A 20,611-nucleotide genomic window follows, 5' to 3' on the forward strand; every position below is an offset into this window, starting at 1 on the left:
CCGTGGAATGACCCTTGTATGATGTCTATGGGGTTATATGCCAATGCCCATCAGAATCCAAAGACACCGAGCAATGCTTGTGGAAACAGAAAGTCATCCATGAACAGTAAACGCCTAGGGCCACGTACCCAATGGCCCCTTATCTCCGTCGTAAGAGTCGTGACGATGCCATCGTTTGGTATCAAAATCATACAAGCAGCTAGGCTGCACCAAAAACTGCCCATATCCTTATCATATGCAATTGCATAACAGCAAAATTCAGAACTAGGCATCGTTTCAGAATCGTCAAAAACTTCAGCCATGGGATCGAGTATTGTGGGATCGTCTCAGTATATGCTCTCGTTATTTCTCGGAAATGGCGATCTCAAAAGAAGGTGCCATCTCTACTGACAACGCCAACACTATTGCGCCAGCCACATCTGGTGGTGACATCACCAGAGTTTCGGTCTCGGTCTTGGTCTCGGGTGGGCACTGCAATTCTTTCTGGACTCAGTGTCCCACATGGTAGGGGCGAGGGCTGGAGGTTGATCTCGCTGCTTCTCCGGGAACTCCTCCCACTAGCGTTCGTCTGGACGAACAGTAAGCTGCTGGTGCTCGATAGTCTTTTGGTAAATTCGGTAAAACTCAACCTTTTGGTAGCAGTGCTTGAAGTGGAGAGACGCTTGTCTCCATTCGACCTTAATGAGGAATCATCAGACACCTTGCTTGGGGGTGCAGCCAATTCCAGCCTGGCCATGTTGGCAATCATTTGAGGGGTGCTGTTGGTCCTCTGTGTTGGGTTCGGCCTCGTTTTAGCATGTGCAGTATGCGGTCTTGTAGGAGGTGACTGGGGTATCATCGGAGTCCTCGACACCGAAGAACGACTGGATGGTGATAACGGTGCTGGGTCACGACCATCAGCAATAAACTGCAATGCCCTCTGTGTTGTGGAAGGTATCAAGGCTGCACCTCGTCGATCAGGAACCTCTCCATACGCATCCTCATCCAAATCGTCCGAATCGCTATTATCATCCTGACTAGAACTGTCAGAGGCCTCGAAAGCACTGCGCATTGCCAATTGTTGGGCTCGTTCGGCTTCTGCCCTCTGTTTCATTTTGTCGTCAGCTTCTCGCATCAATGCATCGAATCGAGCTAACGAGCTCAACTTCTCCTCGCCGGGCACCTCTCGCTCTGAGCCAGGAATACATCGCATCTGAAACGCTCTGTCCAAGATGGTCTCACGTGGTCCAGGCGGAGAGCTCGACTCTATCGCAGCGATAGATGGATGTGGCGGCTGAGAGCCAATACTGCTGCGACCGCGAATTGGCGAGCTCATTGTGGATGATCTTCCTTGTGCAGAGGTCCACCCCTCGATGAATTCCCCTTGATAATCTCCTGTAGTGTGGACCGGAGATGGCAAATCGGTTGGAAGGACCGTAGTGTAGTGTTGCCCAGGAATCGGGAAATTCATCTGCTGAATTGGATAATTGTTGCTCGAAGGAGAGGAGACATCACTGCGTTTTGATCGTAAACTGGGAGATTCGGAACTGAATGTGAGGGGCCGCTCTCTGGTGGTGGTATTGGTAGTAGTTGTTGATTGGGTGTTGATAGAGCTCTTATGTTGAAGACTCCGTGGATCAGAACGGCCAGATTTGTTGCCACTAGTCGGCCGTGAGAAATAATCGGATGCATCGCGAGACATCGAGGTAAAGGGATTGGAGAACTGTGGTGACATTGGGCTCTCTGGACTCATCGGAGATTTTCGAGCAAGAATGTTGCGTGCCCACTCATGTAAACTGACATGATGATCGTCTGGAGGCGTGCGAAACCACAGGGTCGTCGCGCTAGCTTCTTTGCTCGATGATATGAGACCGGCAGCCCGGCTCGAACGTCGTTTCTTTTCTTTGTCGGCAACGGAGATGACGAGAGTAGGAAGAACGGGACCCTGTTTGCGATGATTGATCTGCTGGACCTGACAATCGGTGACAGAGTTCACTGGCCATTGCTGTATTGGCTCAATGTCGTCCTGAAATTCCAATGGGGTCAGCTGGGAGGCATCAGGTTAGATACTCGGGCTTCATACCTTGTGTTTATAGATGAGTATGCAGGATTCTTCTATGGGTAGTTTGGGGAAAGATCTACTGCCCCCTAGACTGTTGTTGCGACCGTTGGATATAAACTGTGACTGACTGGGGCCACCTCTGGTGTTACGTCTACCAACGACAACATATCGCAGCTTTTGCGGATGTTTGTGAGTTCGGGTGACAAATAGAGCAGCGCGATAAAAGAGACTAACCTTCCAAACAGCCCTTCCAAGTATTTGGCCTCGTTCCGGAGGGACCAGAAGCATCCCTTCCAAGTTATCCATGGTGAGTGAGCACGATAAGAATATGCGCAACGCAAACCATGGGAACAATGCCAAGTCGGTATGATTGATGCCAAAAGAAGCCAGAAAGTGGGATCACAATCGCATCATGAGAACTGAATCATCAACGGAAGCCTATAGAGGGATAGAGTATCCCGACAAGCCAAGACTAGCAGAAAACAAGCAAGCTCCCAGAAACCGAACTGAGAAATATGGCTGATCGAAAACAAGTTGAGCCTAGAAAGACAAGACTGGGAAACCGTTGAGTTGGAATGCAGAGAAGAAAATCAGAAGAGTCGAAAGATCCAATGATGTTTGTGGCAACCAGACAGAAGCAAACTAATAAAGGGGACTCGGCCGGATAATGGAAGGTTCGGCAGCTGCTCGGAGACGGGACGGGCAGATCGGATACTAAAAGGTACCTTACTCAGGACAAAAGTAAGTTAGTCGTAGGCTTTAGGTGCAAACAGTAAAGGAGGTTAGTAGGTAAAAAGGAAGGTAACAACCGTCCCGTGTCTCGTCTTGTCTTGCTCAGAAAGTCGAATGGGATACAAAAGGAAACCTAAAAGGGTTGGTTGTTTGATAGGTAAAGAAGTGTTTTCGTTGGCGGCTTACTTCCTTACCTAGGTAGTACCTTAGTACTAAGGTATACACAAACATTGGTTTAGTAAGTACGTATTTCAGCTCGTTGGCTGGCCGTTTGATGAGGTCCTCTTTCCTCCATCGGATTGGATATCTTTTAACCGACCTCCACCGGCCCCTGTTGGAGATGGGATGGATGCGGGAAGAGGGGACCATGATGAGATGGCCTCAGCTTGTTGACCTAATCCATACTGGACAGCCCGTGGACGAGACATGGTTAGCACGAGGTTCGCCTTTAAGCAGGATCCACCTCTAAGAAGACCGGGGGGCGCGAGGGTCGATGCGGGTGGACTGGTACTAAGGCAGGTACGGAGGAGGATGCGTTACAGCTAGGAGTCAGGCGAAATGAACTAAAAGTCTCGAACAGAAATGGAAGGAACTGCCTCAGCACCGTTGCACCAGTAGAGTTTCTCCAGGTATGTGCCTTAGTTCAGCGAACACAACTTGCCCGACTCCAGGTCCATATAGCCTTGTCTGGACGGAAGTCACCAGCATCGGTGAAAGAAAGAAAGAAAGACGTAATTGACACAACATGACCACTTTGATTAGTAGGCCCAGGCAACTTATAGTACTAGGTAGGTACCTTAGGTAGTAAGTCCCTGCTGACCACGGGCAGTACCGACTTGCCCAGGTATCTAAGGTACGTAGCTACTTACCTAGCTACCTAAAACTTTTAGGGAAGAATGCTGGTCTTTACCTTAGTAGGTACTCTTTCTGTCTGTGGTGGGAGGACTGAGCGCAGATATCATATTGAGATCTTACAGAGTTTGAAGAAAAGCTAGTGTCTGACCGTATTACCTGAGATCTTGCATCAACAATCTCGGGGAGCAAGAAAATAAGAACTGAGCAGTTTTACCCCGTATGTCAGGAAATTTCCCAATTATGGATAACTTTTGAGAAACTAGGCGGTTAGTCGGTCAACAAACAGTTCATCCCAGATGAAACTGACTCGGGTAAGCCTGGTGGATCGACCATGTTACTCTACATACGCCAGGAGGATTTTGACAACTGGTTATTACCAGGTACCTAGTATGTATCCCTGTGCTTACCTCCCTACCAGGTCGGAGGGGCATTTTTAGACGTGGGACAACTCAATTCTCCTTTCCCTCAGTTCTTGAAGCTGTAGAAAAATAGTGTCTCGATGGGCAGTACTGGCAAGCAAATTCAGGCAGATAGATAACTTACTAAGTTGGTAGGTAGAACTGGAAGCTACTAGGAGACTCAGCCCGGAGATTTAAGAAATCCCCTTTCTTCAATACCCAGCGCGTTTAAAGTTAGGTACTACCTAAGATACTCTATACCCAAGATATCGTTACAACCTGTTTGCTGCAGGGAGCACGACTCAGGATACCTTAGCGCTTCTGGCAAGATTGTGGCCGCATTTTATTCTCTGAGTGCTCACCTCACATTTACAAGCCACGAAGTGACTTGGTGGGCCGATCTCGCCGCTGGAATCTCTCTATTCCAGCACTTTCAACATCCTTAATTCTCTCAGCTACATTTTGTCCTTACGACGTTCGATTGCCCGTTATTCCCTCTAAATCTCTATGTGATATAGGTATCAATTCCAGGCCTGCATGGCCGCTCAATCATGTTTTCAGATATTCCCGACTTTGATCGGCCCCAGGAGAATTTGGCAACCATGTCTGTGCACACTATATCTGAGAAGCAAACGATATGATGAGGGTCGTAAACCGAAAATGGAAGACCAAACCCTTCGCTCATAGGTTCCGTGCCCATGTAGCCGTGCCCATACTGACGCTTGAGCCATAAATTATATTAACCCATGCCTGGATCGCCTGGAGGTTTCTCATCGCACGGTAATGCACGGAGTGCGGTATGTCATCTGCAGGGATGCCCCAAGATCGAAGAAAAAAAAGCAAAGACCTGCCTTATATCAGTGTGCCTAGTTCTAGTCGCTGCGTGCTGGTCTTTGAGTGGAAAGGAAAGGATCAAGAGCTCCAAGCCTCGTCGAAAGTGCTTTGCACACGATTTAAGATTTTCGGAATACCACAAGTTCAATCACTATTGATCCTAAGTGCTTTGTTCGTTCAAGAGTCAGCACGTGGCCAAGGTCAGAACTTCTGGTTGCTCTAACACCTCGCTACCAACACGGGCTCTAGGGGCTCCATCAAAGATACTCAAGATACTAACTACCCTAACTATTGTTTGATCTAGGACGCTGCACGGATAGTCTGCTATGGTATCTACCTGATGGGCAGACTGGCAGAGTCCGTCGCCCATTTCACAAGCGGCGCCGGCTCATCCCGCCACCATTTCCAAATCTTTTATAACCAAGGTAACATCAATGCATTCGTACATATGTAGTACTATGGTAAGGTAAACCAAAGCATCCTCAGTACGGATTTTTTCCGACAGTAGACTACCGTTCATGTCCACCACTCAACCTCGATGTTTGTGAGTATCAACAATGTAGGAAAAGTCATTAACATAGAAATAATATAGCCCTCGCTCTTTGATAGTGCTGACTGTTCCTTTGGGCTGAACGTCAGGCTTCATAGTTAAATACCAAGCAGTCAGGCACAGAGTAGGTAGTAAATACAATTACAATGAAATCCAAATGCCCTGCCCTCGGCGGCCGTTCCTGGTCCACTAAGCAGGGGTTATGGAAACATTGAATCCCATCGGGATATTTCCAGGGGTCTCAAGGTGGCATCGATATCACTCTGGGCTTTTGCTCCTCGTCCTCGGAGGTTCTTGAAGGAGACAATTCCTCCATGTATCGTTGTCAGATGACCCTCTGCCTAGCGACAGTGTTCAAAACACATAATAATATCGATTAGTTTTCTACACAGTACCCTCCCGTCAGTGCAATATTAATATGATCATGACCCTGTTCGGAACAAGCTTGTTGACTCCTTTCTTACTGTTGAGAGACAGGCTGTCGCCTCAAACAACATCTTTGGTTGACACTTGCTCAGTTTCCATGTCTATTCAGATGCCACGATGTACAGGTGCTTCTCAACAATATCAACTCTGCCTCCACTTCGGCCCTTCCTTTCTACCTCGGCCTTGCTCGTCATCCGTCTTCGTGCCCACGTCGTCCTTGAGCCACGATTGCTCCAACGTCAGGGGGGGACAAGCCGTCAGGGTCTTAGCGTCTCTACGGAGTACATGGCTCGATAATGCACGGTTCAGAACCATGTGTCGACAGGGGTTCAAAGGAGGCTAAGGAGGAGAAGTCTCGATGGCATTGAGTAGACAAATCAATAATCAGCTCCGCAAGTCGGGATCACTGTATGACTTTGTATATGCTACTCCGTGCAGAATCAACCGGAGTGTTGTTGATGCTCTTTACCGTCCAATATGTATCGGCGGCGGCTTTATGAGATTCATTTGAGTTCGTAACTAAGGCATAACCTATCTTCTGAGTTAAATTTTCAAGAAGAACTTCGAGTAACTTGATCTTTCTCAAATCTATAAAGAGTCTTAACTCTTTCACCTGTCACTCTGGAGGTCTAGAAATGTATCTTATAGGAGATCCCGAATGATTCCGATTTGCTATGTACTTTAAAGGCCGCCTCTTTAGTCCGTCTTTTGATGTAGATGGGATGAATGATTGGGGCACACATGTCCAATACACACCTTCAAAGTCCACCAGTAAGGCTTATAACATCGTACCTGACCGAGCACTTTGACGAACCTATAGCCGAGGTCGTCGGGTATTATCCACAGCCAAAGAGACTTGTTTCAAGCCGGATAAGTTCTGTGTGATATCATGTTTTGGTCTAAGTACCCCGAGCTACATGTAGATAGATCCATGAACCTCTGCTCGTGTAGCCCAGTATCTCAGATGCTGTTGCGCGTCGATCGGCTATTCAGTGCCAAGCATGGCTCAGTGCCGTATCGACTCATGACTATTCCTACGGAGTAGCCTTTCATTTATTAGACTGCGATTCTCTCAGTTTCCATCCAAGATCGATCTTGTGGGATGCACAAATGACGTGCCGTTCCGTGCTTGACCTGGCTACCAACCCATTTATCTGCCCTGGTCCCAGTACCGTAAGGCCAGTTCATGCAGGTACTGCTGATAGTGAACTCAATCTTATATTAAGCTGAGGATTCTTGTTCCAAGCATACACCTTACGAGACGTATCCCAGGAAGCAACAAAGCTTCCAATTTTTTTTACCAAAATGTCCAAACATTTTTGTTGTCAAGGATAGAGGCCCAAGGTCTTAACTCTGTCATTACAGAAATGGGGTTTCTTGTCTAATGTCTTCCTGTTTAGCTGGCCAATCCAAATCCCGACTTTGGAAGTGATGTAAGATGCAACTTGTTTCATCCAAATACAAAGAAGTCAGGCCTTATATAGGCAAGCTATAATACTAAGGAACATACACAACTGCAAGTACTAAGTACCGAAGGCAATCAGTCTGCCTCATACTTTGTTCTATGGTATTGACTGGTTGTGATTGCAAAAATTCGTTCGGAACACATCATTGGTAGTAGTCAATGTACCGAGCCTTGACTAGCTACCTAACTGACCAACTTAGGTGATCACTTTTGTTAGAATTGTCTTTTTCCGCGGTCTCAAGATCACAAGACATAAACTATGCTCCCCTTTGAGCTACATGTGTTGTTGACGCTATGATTCTCTCTGTCATGGCTGCTCCAAATCGCCAGGTTTGCTGGGTGCCAAGCGAGTTCGGGGTTGAGCACAAGTTACAGGATGCTATACACTCATTGAGTCCGAATAGTTGTACCGATACCATCGCCTGACCTGTGTGTATAGTTGGCACGCGCTTTTCAATCGGCGGCTCACAACTTTCTTCTGCTAGTTTGGCTGAACATATGTTGTGAGGAACGATTTCGCAATCCATCTTGTCCAGCGCAAGTTAAGATTTCGGCACACGAAGGGCACTCGCTCAGTCTACTAAGGTCTAAATGGACAGGAAACGGGTTGTGAAGATGAGATTTCACATTCATACGTCTGCCTACCTGAATACAAGAGGTTGAGGCACTTAACATTCAGACATCTCGTTTTACACATCACCCACCAGCCCTAACGCCGAGACAAGCAATGGCCGTTTCCCGATTCTTCTCAGCCCATGATAAGTATGGTTGTGCCGGCGTAAGTAATATACTTCCGTACATTCGCTTCCATCTACTCTATAAGCCAAACAAAGCACGCCGACTGTGTTCTTCATGCCATAAAAAAGTCACTTATATGCGTCAGGAGTCTTTGACGATATCGCATTCATCGTTCCTCTGTTGTCCAGCCGTTGCCTGCTTGATTATGACGAGCCCTTAATTCAACACTGACCGTTTTGTTGGACCAGCTGGGACTCGTGTTAGCTGTTGACTTACTCGTTGGGTCTCCGTGGTAACGCAAGAACACTTACATCTTTATTCGGCCATCGTCTCCCGCTGACGCTAGCATATACGAGTCGGTAGGATTCCATGCAACAGCATTGCAGCGGGGATGATGACCATGTAGGCGCTCGACTGCTGCACCCGTGTTTTTATGCCATATAACGATGTTGCCATCTTCACTGCCACTGAGAACAAAACTCTCGTTGGCTCCACCAAACGAGCATCGAATTAGATAGTCACCGCCTGTGTGACCGAAAAACTTCTGGACCGAGTTCCGCGTCAGGAGGTCAATGAGCTGAGCTTCACCGTCGCATTTATTGACAAGAAGATGACGCGAGTCTTGGCTGATGTTGACTGATGTCGGTCGGGCTTTAAGTTCCATATCAAACTCCAGTTCTCGTGTAACAGCGTTATAGACGTGGATTGTATGCTGATTGTCCACAGCCACAAGCCAGCGACCGTCTGGCGATCCACATAGATCCTGGACTCTATGCTTTACACCCCACTCGTACTGCTCACTCGTATCCAGGTTCAGAGTTCGAAGGCTGTAATTAGGATCTAGCGTTCCAACGACTAAGGACCGACCGTCCTGAGCCCAGACGCAGCCGCTCACAGGCTCCTCGAATTTAGTAAATTTCCTGATCAAAGTCCCGTCCTAAGCTCGCTGTTAGTGCTGCATTCGGGTATGAGAATCAGCAATTGGTAATAACTCACATTAGTAGTCCACAGTCTTGCATGCCCGTCTCTCGAGCAGCAGAGAATCAGAGAATCGTCAGGGCTAAAAGCAATGTTTCCAACGCCGCCATCATGGCCGTCGAGAGACTCTAAGACTTTAAAGGTGCGTGTATCCCATATCATAACTTCTGGACTACTGCCGCACGCCGCCATCTTGGCTCCGTCATGGGAGAATTGTACTTGCCAAATCTCATCGGCCATATTCGAAAGCTCTAATGCGACCTCTGTTGGAAAGTTGCGTCTGTCGCAGAAGTGGTCTGAGTAGAGCGAAGGCGATAACGCTTCAGTGTGGTATAGGCAGGTGTCGATCTGACTCTGCTTAACCTGCTCAAGAAGGACTGCCAGGCGGTTTTCGGGGAGCATGACCGACGGTGATATACATTCTTCTCATGTCAGCACGTAATCAAACAATTCGACAGAATACGTACTTGATAACTCCGAGAGCAACAGCTTTCGAGATTGGCCATTCGCACCATCCCATTCAGCCTTTGCCGTAAGATCCTCGATCGAACGACACATGAGTAGACCAGATAGGAAATGCAGTTTACCGGTGTCATGGGATAACGGTGTCAACTCGCTTCGAAGCACTATCAGAGCCTTACTTGTGTCTTTCTGCTCCAGAAGCTCCAGAAACTTCTGCTGTCGTAACCAAAACCTCATGGCGTTGGGATCCGCGCCAGGTGCCAATACAAGGCCGTTACCTGGGCCTTCAGTCTCCAACGAAGCGCCTGCAAGCAACTCTTCTGCCATGGGCCATGACCCGGTCAGAACAGCGGATCTGAAGCCGGCTACGGTTGGACTTTCCAATTCGTACCCACTCTCTTGGCTCACATTATCTGCGGCAGTCCGATATCCCATGTCCGATAACGCTTGTATCAATAGTCGGGTTACCTCCTCACGATCATGGCCAAAGTACTTTGAGGATTGTTCGGTGCGTCTAATGACCGAAGTGTTCTTATCTCGACCTGAAGATCCGTTCATGGAAGTCTTGTTACCGTTTGTGATACCTGAAAACACTTCACTTGATCCATTAGATATTCCTAAAGGAGCACCATTATGGGGATCAAGAATGTCACTGCCACCCATGGTGACGTTCCCTCTTCGTCGCTTTGCTCTATGCTCAGCGATAAGATGTCCGTCTGGCGAGTAAGATCGGCCGGTTGACGGTTCGAAACGGCGGTCAGGAGCCGGGGAGCGTTGACGTCGTCCGAGTATCCGAGCCGGTACTTGACCCGGAAGTCCTTCAAATCTGGCAGCCGAAGAATCTATATTCGCGATGCCAGTTTGTGTCTGATTCCGGTTCTGTCGATGGGGTTGGGGCGCGGTTGCGTTAGCCGGGGAGACGGCGGAGGAGTGGGCGGAAGCAGTAGTGTTGGAAAAGTTCGAGAGAAGATGTGGCGTGTCTGGATCACTGGAAGTGGTGTCGTGGAGATTTGGGTGCGATGGCTCGCCGGAGGAGTCCAGGACGGCCTCTCCGCGGTTTCCTGCCGCGGTGGAATCTGGGGTAGCTTGATTAGTAGGAAACTGGCTTTCGACCAGAAAAGGCAGTAATCAGGCAAAGTAACGAAACAACAAGAAGGCGAGCACGATGGAAAAAGGCAGGATGGATGTGAAGAGTCGTGGTATTGTGATGTAAGGTTAGTAGTGTATGTAATGGATGGTGGTTGGAAGCGGGAGGTGGAGGTGGTGGCGCTTGATAGGTAAGGTAGGTTAGGTTAGCAGCTGTGGTCAGTTAGCAAGGTAGGTGTGCATGTGACGAGGTGAAGATGATGGGGGACCGCTGTCTTAGTCTCTTATAAATTAGTAGCTTGAGTAAGCCAGATACGACTCCTGTCAATGTTTACGAGCTTCAACGAGATCATCAGAGCTATCACTGTGGTGGTCTTCGTGACTACAGGTCCGCAGTTATGGTGTTTTGTGTTGAGGTATGGCAGAGCTGTCTTGTTGTCGCCGGTCGGGTGCTAATTGGGAGCCGTGAACACCCTTGGATGCTTCTCCTTCAGACGTGTACAGCACACCCAAGGTCTCCCCATGTCTACCCCTGGAACACTTGGTCATTGTGGCTGACATTGAGTGGCATAAACACTAAGAATTATGGATCAGAGGGCGGAATGAGTGGAGGTTTGCGAGACAAGATATCCTATCCAGCATTGCCTCTGTTTCCTACCTTTTTTTATATCTCACCACTTTTGATAAGTGAATCCCTTTCTCATACCCTAGAGAACGAATTATACAGGCGTGCATTCTCTTGTTGACTGCTAACCAACTCAAAGACCGCATGGAGCTTCTCACCCATCCGTCAGTTAGCGTCTCGGGCTTCAGACGCAGTGTCACCCCCACAGCACTGCAGCCTTAGCTGATGACATTCAAAACATATCGTCACCGCGAATGATGAGATACTCCCGAGTCCTGGACAGAGCCTAGCTATGTGGAATCCCGAGAATGTCTTACAATGTGCTTTTCTTCAAGGAGATGGCCAGATACCTTTATGTTCTGACTGCTTCTCTGCTGCAATCAGTAACACAAGTTCTACCACTATGCTGGCAGTTCTCGAGCAAGCAGGTACTATATCGGTAACTTAGTACCTACGTACGATCTTACACTACCTACCTACTTAGGTAGTTAGTGCATAAGACAGACATCTTGCGGTTGTAGCTCATCCACTCCTTCCGTATTTCATGCACATGATCCTTCCTCTATAGATAAGGTAGGTAGGTTGTTATGGCCTGAAAACGACTTCTTTTTCTTTTCAAATTAACATACTAGAGTTGAGGCATGGCCAGTCAGGTTTTATCGCTGCCTGAAGATTGGCATCGAAAGACCTGGATATACCAAGCTTGATAAGTGAGATGAATAGGTAGGTAGGTAGAGGTACCTTGGGTTCGAACCTCTATATCGAGGCCCCCGGCCAGGAGAAGCTACCTACCTACTAACGAAGCGATGTTGTGACACTATCGTCACAACGTCTCTTAGGCATGCCGTCTAAAGAAAGGCAACCATTTATTTGGGGGGACCATCACAGGCTGACGTGTTCATCAGGCTACAGAGTTCTGAGCTTCCATGTTGGCCAAAATGATATTCAGAGCCATCACGTGCAATATAATTGATGGGAACGCTAAGCTTTTGGACCAGTTATGTAAGGCGATCAAAGCTGAGATTGGGAATTCCTGCGCCACACTATGTGGCACAATGTAAGGACGTAATGCGGCGCGCAATTCTTAGTGCCATTAGGCTCGTGAACTCGTTGTCGTCCTGCGAGTTCCCTCCTTTATTCTAGCAACAACACTGCCCTTCTCTTATATACAACGACCTTCCACCCCCGAACGCTGTTCATTCTCACGAATCGTACGCTTGAAAAACTTACAGACCAACCAGGGCTGCTGTGGTGCCCTTTTCCAAGCTTGCGCAACGTTTCCTGCTATCTATTGCCTCGACCGCTTTCCGGAGCTTAAATAAACCATTAACCCTCCTCCCCCACCCATCCTTTTCAACTCGCTCGATTTTACGCATCGTTCAAGCGTACACAGTTTCAAGCTGGAAGAACCAACGAACATGAGCGGCACCCTTGCTTCGCAGGGCGGCATTTCGGATCCCGCCTTGATCCAGTTAGTCACGATGACAACCCTCCAGCTCTACCCAGCCTCTAATTTTCGTTGATAGACTTGTCAATAAGCTTCAGGACGTTTTCGCAACTGTCGGTGTCAACAACCCTATCGATTTGCCTCAGATCGCCGTGGTCGGAAGTCAGTCAAGTGGAAAGAGTTCAGTTTTGGAGAACATTGTCGGCCGAGACTTGTGAGTTTGCTGCATACCGCCTATGTTAGGTCGCCATGAGACTGACCGCCCCTCTTAGCTTGCCCCGAGGCTCTGGTATTGTAACCCGACGTCCCCTCGTTCTTCAACTCATCAACCGCGCGCCCCAGAGCAATGGAGTCAAGGCCGAGGAGGTCGATACTACCAACGACAAGCAGGCCAATGCCGATGAGTGGGGAGAGTTTCTTCATGCCCCTGGGCAGAAGTTCTACGACTTCTCCAAGATTCGAGACGAGATCTCTCGAGAGACAGAAGCCAAGGTTGGACGAAATGCCGGCATCTCCCCCGCTCCCATCAACCTTCGTATCTACTCTCCCAACGTCCTCACTCTGACGCTGGTCGATTTGCCCGGACTTACCAAGGTCCCAGTCGGAGACCAGCCCCGCGATATCGAACGACAGATCCGGGAGATGGTTCTCAAACATATTGGCAAGTCAAACGCCATCATACTTGCAGTCACTGCAGCCAACCAGGATTTGGCCAACTCGGACGGTCTCAAACTGGCACGAGAGGTTGATCCTGAAGGTCAAAGGACGATCGGAGTCTTAACCAAAGTTGATCTGATGGATGAGGGAACCGATGTCATCGATATCCTGTCAAACCGTGTCATTCCTCTTCGACTGGGTTACGTCCCCGTTGTGAATCGAGGCCAACGAGATATTGATAATCGAAAGGCCATCAACCAGGCGCTCGAGGCCGAGAAGAACTTTTTCGAAAACCATAAGGCTTATCGAAACAAGAGCTCATACTGTGGAACTCCTTATCTCGCGCGCAAACTTAATCTCATTCTCATGATGCACATCAAACAGACCCTACCTGACATCAAGGCCCGCATCAGTAGTTCTCTTCAAAAGTACACAGCTGAGCTGGAAAGTCTCGGCCCCTCTATGCTCGGCAACAGCGCCAACATTGTTCTGAATATCATCACAGAGTTCACCAATGAGTGGCGCACAGTTCTGGACGGTAACAACACTGAGCTGTCCAGCACTGAGCTTTCGGGAGGTGCTCGTATCAGCTTTGTCTTCCACGAGCTTTACTCCAACGGTGTCAAGGCCATTGACCCATTTGATGTCGTCAAGGATGTCGACATCCGTACCATCCTTTATAACTCTTCTGGATCTTCTCCAGCACTATTTGTTGGTACTACTGCTTTTGAACTGATTGTGAAGCAGCAGATCAAGCGATTGGAAGACCCCAGCTTGAAGTGTGTTTCTCTCGTATACGATGAACTTGTTCGAATTCTGTCACAGCTTCTCGCCAAGCAGCTTTACCGCCGATATCCTCAACTGAAGGAAAAGATGCATGGCGTAGTAATTGCTTTTTTCAAGAAGGCTATGGAACCTACCAACAAGCTTGTCAGAGATTTGGTGGCTATGGAGTCATGCTACGTCAACACAGGCCACCCTGACTTTTTGAACGGTCATCGAGTAAGTTAATTCGATTCTGAGCTTACCTGAAATGGCTCTAAACTGATATCTCAGGCAATGGCGATGGTGAATGAGCGATACAACCCCAGCAAGCCTGTTCAGGTTGACCCCAAGACTGGCAAGCCACTTGCATCAACCCCTCGGGCTGCCAGCCCGACAGTCCCCGATCCTGATAGCGCCGGTAACTCGGGCTTTTTTGGTAGTTTCTTCGCGGCCAAGAACAAGAAAAAGGCCGCCGCTATGGAAGCTCCTCCGCCCACTCTCAAGGCTTCTGGTACCCTGTCAGAACGCGAGAATATCGAGGTAGAGGTTATCAGTACGTTTAGATGAAGGGCTTGGCATCTATGATATAATACTAATGATTGTACAGAGCTTCTCATCTCCTCTTACTATAACATCGTTAAGCGAACCATGATTGACATGGTCCCCAAGGCTGTCATGCTGAATCTTGTGCAGTAAGTGTTTCGCAGCCAAAGGTTCCCTCAAATCGCCTAACATCAGCTATAGGTTTACCAAGGATGAAATGCAACGAGAGCTATTGGAGAACATGTACCGAACCGACACATTGGATGACCTTCTGAAGGAGAGTGACTTCACAATCCGACGGAGAAAGGAGTGCCAGCAGATGGTTGAGTCTCTCTCGAAGGCTAGTGAGATCGTCAGTCAAGTGCAGTGATGTGTTGATGGACGAAGACTCTGATCATGACTTCCCTGCTCAACATCGGGGTCAAACCGAGGCCTTCTGCAGCTTCTCCACCTACGAATTAAACGCCACAGAGGGATCACTACCCAGCAGTCGTCTCCCGGCCCCTTCTCATTACGTCCTGAGCATCACTTTATTTATATTTTTCGATACCACACTTTTCAGGAGGAGGCCTAGAGTAGACTGCTTAATGACTTATATTGGGATGCATGGCTTGGTCCTTGCGTACGACGGGTTTGCAGGCGTGGTTTCGTCTTGGGGCGCTGTTGAGGAAGCGGGAGTAAATGTTGGTAATGTTTTGGCTGGACAGCCAAGCTTTCCCCGGCTTCATGCCTGGCTTGCGCTTTCTACCAAGCTTACTTGTTAGTTCTCAGTAAATGGTGTAGCAAGGTCCTGTTGTAGGTAGAATATATAATCATTGCCCTTCTGAGTGTGCATCCAATGCAACTCTCTCTTCTTGGTGCCTCTGTCCTAACACACACAGTCTTTTTGGTCTTTCTACAATTGGCTTGTGCCAATGGTGCCTTGTATAAGACATGACGCTCAGACTTAGTACATGTCACAGCTTGGAAAGTTCCTTGAGCACAAACCCTCCCCGCTCCAGTACATACTGGGTTCCGTTCTCCCATCCCAACCATTTCCTCAAGACTTCTTCCCCGCCTGCTCCAGGCTTCAGCAGGTTCGCTCTATAGCCGTCTCCGGGTACACCTGGGCCTTGTCCAAACCGAGCTGGGTCTGCATGCCCTACGCCCTCTTTCACAGCAAGACACGGCGTCTCCCGCAATGTCACTGCCGGTCTCTGGTCACCTTCTCGGTTGGGATTATTCTCTAGTTCACAATACTCCAGCACTGGGGTGCAACACGCATCTGTCCCATCGAAGACTAATTCCCACTGGGCACGAGTCTTACTTCGAAACCTATCTGCCAATAAATGCCGAAGCTCGGGCCAGCGGTGTCTGTTGTGCTGATCATCTTCCCATCCTTGACCAGCAATCTCGAGCCCACTTAGAAGAGCGGCAAAGAATTGCGGTTCAAGAGCTCCGACGGCGACATATTTGCCATCTGATGTCTCGTAAGTGTCGTAAAAGGGGGCACCTCCATCGAGCAAATTGTTTCCTCGGCCACTGTTGCCCACTATCGTCTTGAGCGCCATCCGAGGGAAAGTGGTCAGATATGAGCTTCCATCTACCATGTTTGCCTCGACAACTTGTCCGCGGCCAGAAGATTGCCTCGAGATAATGGCCATCAAGATACCTTCGAATAGCATTGCTCCCCCACCGGCGAAGTCGGCCAGGATGTTCCACGGCGGATGTGGCTTCTCGCCATCTCTGCCCAGCATTCCCAATGTACCTGAAACGGCAAGATAATTAATATCATGACCTGCCATGAGTGCATATTTCCCATCACGACGGAATCCAGTCATGCGACCATATATAAGCCTTGGGTTAAGACGGCACAGCTCACCCGGACCCAGAGACAGTTTCTCAAGTACGCCTGGACGAAAAGGGTCAATGAGGACATCAGCCTCAGCAACGAGGCGTCTTATAAGCGCAACACCCCGCTCTGATTTGAGATCCACGGATATGGAAGATTTATGCCGGGCTAGCATGTCTTCTGTAGGCGCAGATGTGTCGGGTCGAGCACGGTCGATGCGAAGAACCGAGGCACCTGCATCAGCGAGCAACATGCCAGCATAAGGTCCTTCAAGAAAATCAGTTCATCAGCTTTGCTCTTTCATTTGTCTTTGGTGTACTCACCAGGAGCAAGACCAGCGAATTCCAGCACCTTGATGCCAGTCAAAGGAGGCTGCTGCAACATGGTAGGCGATGTCGAAGGTAAGATTGGATTGAGTATGTAGCAAAATAACCAAACCAAGGCCTTCAATTACATCGAGTAAGACTAAAGGAATAATATCTGACTTACAACTAGAATGAAGGGGATATATAAGATCCAATGCCTCAGTACCTATTAAGGTAACACTTCCCCGCGGTAACACCACAGCCGAGGTTCCACAAGCGAACAATCAGGAACCATAAATTTTCCCAGACTAAGGTGGGTAGTGCCGCTGCCGTTCTGCCCAAATCCTTGGCTACCTACTTCATGTTACATGCCGACGTGGAGACGGCTATGAACGAACTTCACTGGGGACACTTGAGATCTTGGATCGAATTGAAGCGGTAACACACGATACCAAAGAACGTTTCGCCAAATTGGATTATCACCTCTTCCTTCACCGGACTGGGCTCTTGCGACTATCATTTAGTGCTGTAGCTTCAGTTTTCCTCAGTCTAGAAGAGCGATAGAAGAGCGAGACAGAATAATGATACCAAATGGTTTGACAAATGGCCAAAGTTGGAACAATTTGAAAGGATCGAGCTTATTCTCTTGCAAGATAGGATATAATCAAGTTGACCAAGAACTTGCGTCACGGCGCTCTCATTTTCTTTGAATCAAAAGTGTTATGCTTCATTCTTCGTTCTATCGGGCTAAAAAGATGAAAAAGGTAAAAAAGTAAAAGGAAATAGGTGAAAATAACTATAAGATCCAAGCCCACGTCTATCGTCAAGAAAAACAAAAGTGATGCCCTTCTTGAAACCCCGCCAACGCCCAACAGTATGCATGCCCTGATAGTAGCTAAGAACGAAACTCCGCTCCATGCAAAAATAGGTCGACATTGGGCAAGATAATCGTGATGAAAAGATCAGAGGGCCTTGATGTGAGCCCAGCTCGGGTATTGCGGTCTTTCTGATCGATCTCTTGTCTCGCCCCAGGCATCCTTAAATGCCCATCTAGAACCAATCACCCTGATCGTGCATGGCCTCGGCGACCTTGATGAAACCGGCGATGTTGCTACCAGCAATCAAGCTGGGAAGCTCACCCTCCTTGGCCTCGACGTACTTCTGAGCAGTCTCAAGACCAGCGACAAAGGCGTCCTTCATGATGGCCTTGAGGCGGTCATCAACCTCCTTCTCAGTCCACTGGATACGCTGGCTGTTCTGAGCCATCTCGAGGCCAGAAACAGCGACACCACCACAGTTGGAGGCCTTGCCAGGGGCATACCAGAGAGCCTCAGCACCCTTCTCCTTGCGGTGAGCCTCGAAGACATCAATAGCCTCAGCAGTGCAACCCATGTTGGAACCCTCAGCGACGATGAAGGCGCCAGCGTCAACGAGAGCTTGAGCCTCCTCCTTGCTGACCTCGTTCTGGGTAGCACTAGGGAGGGCGATATCGACCTTGCCAACATGGACCCAAGGGCGGGCACCTTCAATCCATGTGAACTGTCCGTCGTGCTCGAAAGTGGTCAGGGCTTGGTGCTTGATCTTGAGGGCAGCAATGTTGTGGATTTGCTCGGGTGTGAAGGAAGAACCCTCCTTGGCGACGAGAGCACCCTTGGAGTCGGAAAGAGAGACAACAGAGCCACCAAGCTCGATGATCTTGAGAGCAGCATATTGGGCGACATTTCCGGAGCCGGAGAGAGCAACACGCTTGCCCTCGAAGGTGCCACGGTTGGCGTGCTTGAGCATGTACTCGACATAGTAGACGAGACCGTAACCAGTAGCCTCAGGTCGGATCAAGCTACCACCCCATGAGAGACCCTTTCCGGTGAGGACACCTTCCCAACGGTTGCGAAGCTTGCGGTAGGCGCCGAAGAGGTAACCGATCTCTCGGCCACCGACACCAATATCACCAGCAGGAACATCAGTCTCGGCACCAATGTGCTTGGACAACTCAGTCATGAAAGCTTGGCAAAATCGTCGAATCTCGGCATCAGACTTGCCCTTAGGGTCGAAGTCGGCACCACCCTTGCCACCACCCATGTTGACTAGAACAATGTTAGCGAGTCTGGTTCATTCACTTGGGTCAATTCCGTCGCCCCGCAATATGCAGGGACCAGATAAGTGCGGCGATGAGGTCACTTACGGCCAGTCAGGGCATTCTTGAAGATTTGCTCGAAACCAAGGAACTTGAGAATGGACAGGTTGACGCTGGGGTGGAATCGAAGACCGCCCTTATAGGGGCCAAGGGCACCGTTGAACTGGACGCGATAACCACGGTTAACCTGGAGGTTACCCTTGTCGTCGTTCCAGACGACACGGAACTGGATGACACGCTCAGGGATGGCGGCCACAGCAAGGGCAGTACGATACTCGGGGTGCTCGTTGAAGAGAGAGCTGTTCTCGAGGGCAGAGGCGAGCTCTGGAGATTGCAAGTTAGGGTTTATGTTCTTATTCATGTAGATAATGGGTTACCTACCGCCATAAGCCTGCTCGAACTCGGGCTCTTGAGGAAGGTGAGACATGGTGTTCAGCTGCATTTGGGATGTGTATCGAAAGTGGTGATGATAAGACTTTTGCTAGGAACAAGATTGCGAAGAGATTCGATACACTTGTCGAGACGTGTGAGTGTGAGATAAGGAGGGAGGGAAGTCGTCTTGGAAGGCGATGGGATGGCGAGGTTTATATGGTTATCGAGGGCTGCAAAAGAATGACAAGAGATGGTCGCTTGGCTCGCTCCATCACTCTTTCCGTCATGGCATCGAGGTCCGCGTCCGCATCCGATCCAAGACCGATGCCAGGACAGGATACATAGCTCAGCTCAGCGTGGCACGTACGGCACGGCACAAACATGCGAGAATTACAAAGTACCTTGTCTTCCGTGTTCAGAGATAAAGGACGGGAGTCAGAAAAAAGCTCACTCGATAGGCAATCGCGTTGCCATTATCCCATCTAATCGAGTGACAAGACACACCCTAATCTCTGTCGTTCCCGATAAACCCCAGTCTAGCGTTACACCCCACATCGACATCGACAAGGAGCCTCATCACACACCCCGGGGGGGTTCCAATTTTTCCAATGCTGTCTGGAGTTGGGGTTGTGGTTGTGGTTGTGGTCTTGCAAGTTGAAGAATTTACGGAGTATATGCGGTAGACATAGACGAAACACATGTCATCACCGCATGCTTTTCGTTTTCGTTATCATCTACCATTTAAGGTAATAGAAAGTCTCAAGTAACCGCATGAGATTCGTGCCTCACCTTAGCAACTTACATGTGAGAGAGAGTACTAATCCATTACTACTACACCAGGGTCTCCCTTCACAGCTGCCGTGAGCTAGCTCCTCCGTACAAACTCCGTTTCTTCCCCACCATCTGGCCAATGGATCTCGGGCTCTCATATGTCGCGCGCATACAGACAGGTAAGGTACCTCATTAGCCTCCCATTTTCATGGGCACCACCGTCAACCTCCGATATTCGCTCGTTCACTCCGGCAATGTAGGTCCTGGCTGCCGTCGTACCATGCCATCTGTAGTAAAGATCAAAGACGCCATGTTTTCAGCCATTCATTATTCATGATACCGTTCCTATTAGCCAACGCCCATTATTCCAATCCATTATCAGATCCCCTCCATTCGCTCTGTACAGCACTTCACCTCCACGCTTGCCACCGTCGCTCTTAGACTTGCGTGGTGGGGGTACTGTAAATTACATGCACATCTTATCTTGGCTTGTGTGAAATCATCATCGACGTTAATCCGTTCATCAATGTCTTTATTCATCACTTGCAATTCCTGCTCAGCGCCAAACTGAGCTGGCCTGACTGTTGCACTACCCT

At 49.0% G+C, this 20,611-nt stretch overlaps 5 protein-coding genes across 5 annotated transcripts; 1 reads left to right on the plus strand and 4 right to left on the minus strand.

The window, feature by feature from the left end:
- Nucleotides 1–364: 364 nt before the first annotated feature.
- On the minus strand, nt 365–2,347 carry FSUBG_9711 (uncharacterized protein; the record flags this gene model as incomplete). Its single annotated transcript, XM_036688254.1, has 2 exons — nt 365–2,026; nt 2,276–2,347. 2 exons carry the CDS (start codon nt 2,345–2,347, stop codon nt 365–367), a joined length of 1,734 nt encoding a protein of 577 aa, XP_036534775.1.
- A 5,858-nt stretch (nt 2,348–8,205) lies between these two features.
- Nucleotides 8,206–11,114, minus strand: FSUBG_9712 (WD40 repeat-containing protein; the record flags this gene model as incomplete). Its single annotated transcript, XM_036688255.1, has 5 exons — nt 8,206–8,287; nt 8,351–8,976; nt 9,036–9,439; nt 9,485–10,584; nt 11,062–11,114. 5 exons carry the CDS (start codon nt 11,112–11,114, stop codon nt 8,206–8,208), a joined length of 2,265 nt encoding a protein of 754 aa, XP_036534776.1.
- A 1,494-nt stretch (nt 11,115–12,608) lies between these two features.
- FSUBG_9713 (vacuolar sorting 1) lies at nt 12,609–14,972 on the plus strand (the record flags this gene model as incomplete). The annotated part of the gene is made up of 6 exons (XM_036688256.1): nt 12,609–12,661; nt 12,717–12,851; nt 12,910–14,296; nt 14,351–14,612; nt 14,667–14,751; nt 14,804–14,972. The coding sequence occupies 6 exons, from the start codon at nt 12,609–12,611 to the stop codon at nt 14,970–14,972; spliced, it is 2,091 nt and encodes a 696-aa protein (XP_036534777.1).
- A 586-nt stretch (nt 14,973–15,558) lies between these two features.
- On the minus strand, nt 15,559–16,817 carry FSUBG_9714 (alpha-methylacyl racemase; the record flags this gene model as incomplete). The annotated part of the gene is made up of 2 exons (XM_036688257.1): nt 15,559–16,700; nt 16,757–16,817. The coding sequence occupies 2 exons, from the start codon at nt 16,815–16,817 to the stop codon at nt 15,559–15,561; spliced, it is 1,203 nt and encodes a 400-aa protein (XP_036534778.1).
- Nucleotides 16,818–17,788: 971 nt separating this feature from the next.
- Nucleotides 17,789–19,299, minus strand: FSUBG_9715 (NADP-specific glutamate dehydrogenase; the record flags this gene model as incomplete). Its single annotated transcript, XM_036688258.1, has 3 exons — nt 17,789–18,822; nt 18,921–19,196; nt 19,254–19,299. 3 exons carry the CDS (start codon nt 19,297–19,299, stop codon nt 17,789–17,791), a joined length of 1,356 nt encoding a protein of 451 aa, XP_036534779.1.
- Between the last annotated feature and the right edge of the window lie 1,312 nt (nt 19,300–20,611).

Source organism: Fusarium subglutinans (assembly GCF_013396075.1).
Source record: "Fusarium subglutinans strain NRRL 66333 chromosome Unknown NRRL66333_c0000154, whole genome shotgun sequence".
Lineage (NCBI taxonomy): Eukaryota > Fungi > Ascomycota > Sordariomycetes > Hypocreales > Nectriaceae > Fusarium > Fusarium subglutinans.